Consider the following 4,412-nt stretch of genomic DNA (forward strand, 5'->3'; position numbering starts at 1 on the left):
TGCAGGCGCCCTGCTTGAGAGCATCCTCCCGTTGCCATGGCAACACTGCAGCTCCCCTGCGCATCCCCTGCCGGCGTGCAGGGCACAGCCGGGGAGTCAGAGCACGCAGCACAGTGTCCCTCAGGAGGCCTGAATCCTCGCAGCCCCTCTCATTTTAGGAGAGAAAAGCGCTCGAGGAAGTGGCTGGCGCAGCCCCCCTCTGGGTTCGTGACGGCGGGGGACAGGGACAGGAGTGGGACGGTGTCCTTGCTGAACCTCTCCGCTGCTTTTCGTTTGTTTCCCCCGTGCTGCATAACGTGGTGGGGCGGTGAGCGCAGCTGCCTGGGTTTGCAGGGACCGAGCCTTTTGAGAAGCCGAAGCGTTGGCCTTGTGGGCGCACAGGGAACCGAGGGAAGCCGGGTGAGAGCCGCTGGCGTCCCTCCCTCCCTGGGCACCCTGCAGCCGTGATCCAGCCTCGCTTCTGGCTACGAGTTGTTCTGGGTTGGGGCTGCACCCCTCAACACGAGGGCTGAATGGGTCGATACTACAGCCCTGGCTCTCCAGGATGCTCCCAGCTGGGTCCGGATGCTGGGCTGGTGGGCTCCTTCCCTGCCGTCGGCGCTGGCTGCTGGGGCATCAGCTCCTCAAAGCTGGCAGCAGGTTGCTTGGCACCAGCTGCCTGTGAACTGGGCTAGAAACTCCCCACGTTGCCTGTTGGACCCCACCACGGCCAGTTTGGACAAGACCTACTCCCATGGCAGTGGCAGCAGAAAGTTCCCTTTTGGGGCCGTGCACGTCTTGCAAGACCATTGTGTCCAAGGCGAACTGGGGATGTTCCTCTGAACGGGTGGTGAAGGGTCAGTCCCTGAGGGGCTGCCACTTATCCCTGTGGCCATTTCCCACATGCCCTCCTCTCCCTGCAGCCCCTCTTGCCAAAGTCTCTTCCGTTGCAATGAGGATTGCCCGTAAACCTGTTAACACGGGGTCCTGCTGCTGCTCAGCCGCCAGAAACGCCAGCGGGGCCGAGCCGAGCACAAGCAGTACTTAGTGAGCGTGGGGTGGAACGGGGCTGGTGGTGCTCCACCCTGTCCTGATGGAGATTGTCTCTGGCTGGAGGGGACAGAGGCTGAAGGTGCAGAAAGGTTTTTAGCTGTAAAGCCATCTGGGTCCCACACAGACATGAGGTCGAGATGCTTGAAGAGCCCAGGAGCTGGATGGAGCACGTGCTTCGGTGCTGGTAGGCTCAGCCTGAGTGCCCAGCATGGGGCAGGCTGCGGGCTGCCGCTTCCCCTTGCGCCGGAGCTCGTGCCATCGGCAGCGTTCGGCACGTGGAGGTCCCTGGCCAGCTCCAGGAGCTGCATGGCGACTCAGCAAAGGAGCGCTGAAAAGCGTCGGTGTGGAGCCGTTCCAGCTGTGGCCCCATCCCAGATGTGCGAGCTTGTGTGCGAAGGGTGACAGCAGCCCGTCATGTCGGTAGCTTAGGGACTCAGCTGGGACTGGTCCAGTCCCAGTCAAGCTGGGACTTGGCTAAGCAGAGCTTAGCGGCCCCAGGACGCTGGCACGGTGCCTCCTCCCGACCCTCCTCTGCCAAGGGCTGCCATGAAGCCGTCACCGCATGCTCGGGAACAGTCTGCCAGCGTGTTCGGTGGGGATGGAGGCTCTAGGTGGGGATGGAAGCTCCAGAGTCTCTTTGGCTACTTCTTGGGGAGCAATCGGTCACTAGCAAACAGCCTTGCCACCTGCCAGCAAATACTTGCATAGCTGAACATGCTTCTGGGTCTTGTTACCAGCCAGGTATTCCTTTTCCTCACGGTGCACATTTGTCTTGTCTGTCTGTCTCCCCCAGGGAATAACCACAACATAGACAGTGTGATATATAGGTGGAACCCCAGAACAGGATTGTTTGAAACCAATCAGACCATCCCTACCTCTGGAGCCTACGACTGGGAATTTTTCACCATCGGGCCGTACTCCTTCCTGGCTGTGGCTAACACGTTCAATGGCACATCCACTAAGATCTATTCGCACATCTACATCTGGCTCAATGGCTCTTTCCAGCTCTTCCAGTCTATTCTGGTAAGGCTTGGCCACTGATCAAACTCTACTCCTTGGTCCCTGCTCTGGGTTTAGACAAGCCAGGGAATAATTACAGAGGCAGATGCTCTTCAGTCCTCTGGAGAGGTAGTGATAGTTTCCCACTGATTCTCTCCTAGGGATTGACCGAGCGAGATTTATTTTTTCCCTTGGAGGGTTTAAGGAGTGGGTAACTTCCCCGCTGCACCTCCAGCAGGTCCCCCCACACCTCACAGCATCCTTGGCTTGCAAAGGCTTGTCCACATCCAGCTTCTCAGGTGGTTTCTTTCCCCCCAGACTTTCGGTGCTGCTGACTGGGAGGTCTTTCGTATCGGCAACAGAGTCTTCCTGGCTGTTGCGAACAGCCACAGCTATGACAGCGGGATGCCGGCACCCTCTAACTTCTACGCCATCAACTCCTCCATCTATGAGCTAAACATCACTGCCCAGATGTTTGTCAAATTCCAGGACCTTCTCACTTACAGGTACCTGTGCAAAGAGTCAGGGTGCTCCTCAGTCCACCTCCTTCCCCCGAGCAACCTGGAGGTCTCCTGGAGAGTCCATGCAGGTTTGCATGCTGCCAGGGTCCAGCACTGGTGGGGAGGGCAGGAGTGACAGGTCCTTGGCACTGAATCCCAGTGGGAGCTAGGAGAAGGCCCTGGATTTGGGAACAAGGGTAGATTTCCTTTCAGGAACAGCCTGGGAAGAGCAGGGTTTTCTGTGTATCATCAGGGTGGCAGAGATTAGTGTGGGGTGGGCTCAGCCCCACAGACATGCAGCCACTTCCTTGGCTGGCCACGGAGGGGCCACTTCACATGCCCCTCTGCTTGCTTCATCCCCCAGTGCCCTGGACTGGGAGTTCTTCTCGGTCGGAGATGACTCTTTTCTGGTGGTAGCAAACTCCTTCGATGGCTTCACCTTCTCTGTTAACAGTATTATCTACAGGTACTGCTGCGGGAGGAGGGCAGGGTTGGGTGGTTGGGTGGTTGTTCCCAGCAGGAGCAACCTTGCCAGGAGCGCAACGCAGGGGCAACCTCTGCAGATGGTGGTGCATCTGCCCAGGGAGGACAGACAGGGCTGGTCCCTGCTTCTGGAGAGGTTTCTGGGCAGGAATGAGTAGCCCCAGTGAGGGACATCCCTCCCTGAACCACAGCGGGGAGGTGGGAGATGCCATCCCCATGGCTCGGCTTTCCTGCCCCCTTTCAGGTGCCCAGCTTGTACCCCAAGAGCTAACTGCCCTCCCCGTGCAGGTGGCAAGGCTATGAAGGCTTCGTAGCGGCTCACCACCTCCCCACTGTCGGCTGTAGAGACTGGGAGGCATTTCACACCGCCGAGGGCTCCTATCTCCTCTACTCTAGTGCCAAGGAGCCGCTTTCCAAGGTGCTCAAGCTGAAAACCACCTGATGTGGTTGAGACATGCTCAGCTCATCGCCAGGATGGGGCCGAGCTGGGCATCGAGGTGAAGATGGACCACAGCGCCCAGGGATGGCCGCAGCATCAGCCCCGCGGCCGGCTGGTTGTGTGCTCCGCAGGATGGGGAGGAGGAGGAGGGGAGCTCCGGGGCTCCCTGCAGCCTTTTCCGGGGGCTGGCAAAGGGGCTGCGACCCCCCTTTTGTGCTGTTTCTCCTGGGCAAGCTCTCCTGCCACGCTCCAGGGCCACGTCCTACCCAGGGTGCCTGGAGCCCAGGCGCTTCCCCGGGCTCACCGGGACCCCGGCGCTTGGCAGTCTCCAGCCAGGAGAGACCCAGAGGTGCTGTTGGTTGCATCCAGAGCTCGTGCAAAGCCAGGGAAGAAAGAGACTCAGCAGAGCGTGTGCTACAGGGGTGGCTGCGTGGCAGTGGGGAGAAAACAGCATGTGAGAAATTGGGGAAAAAGGTGGTTTCGGGCTTGGCTCTGGCTGCCCAGGGCCTGGGGCTGCAACGGGGCTGAGGACCCATCTGGTTCTACGTTGCACGCCATGCTTTGTGTCCATCTTCAGTGGCCTTGCCAGCCCATCCCGCTGCTGCAGGTGCCTGCCTACCCTCCCGCTCCGCCGTGGCCAGTTTTGGTCCTCCTCGCCAAGTGACGTGTGTATGTTGTACAAATCCATAGATGCCTACAGGGACCGATGCCGGTCCTTGCAGCCCTTTGCATGAGGTTAGCGACTCCCAAGCAAACCTGCTGTGCATTGGGACCAATCCCGCTGCCACCGGCATGGGAAAGACCCCAGACTTCTCCAGGTGAAACTGTGGCCTCTTTTCTTTTCCTCGCCTTTTCTGGGGGACTCTTGCTTAACCAGAGCTCTAATAAACTGTGCACCCCGCCTTCGTCCCACGCGCACGCTGTGGATACCCGAGCTTCTCTGCCCGTGGCAGAGGCTT

General features: G+C 59.5%; 1 protein-coding gene across 1 annotated transcript in view; it reads left to right on the forward strand.

The window, feature by feature from the left end:
• The window catches only part of TSPEAR (thrombospondin-type laminin G domain and EAR repeats), a 3,758-nt gene extending 302 nt beyond the window's left edge, over window positions 1–3,456 (forward strand). Inside the window, exons 2-5 of the mRNA XM_010294065.1 lie at window positions 1,826–2,055; window positions 2,350–2,537; window positions 2,896–2,997; window positions 3,303–3,456. Of these exons, the coding sequence (XP_010292367.1) occupies window positions 1,826–2,055; window positions 2,350–2,537; window positions 2,896–2,997; window positions 3,303–3,456 (674 nt within the window). The remainder of the gene's footprint in view (window positions 1–1,825; window positions 2,056–2,349; window positions 2,538–2,895; window positions 2,998–3,302) is intronic.
• Window positions 3,457–4,412: the final 956 nt, after the last annotated feature.

Source organism: Phaethon lepturus, unplaced genomic scaffold (assembly GCF_000687285.1).
Source record: "Phaethon lepturus isolate BGI_N335 unplaced genomic scaffold, ASM68728v1 scaffold25469, whole genome shotgun sequence".
Classification (NCBI taxonomy): Eukaryota; Metazoa; Chordata; class Aves; order Phaethontiformes; family Phaethontidae; genus Phaethon; species Phaethon lepturus.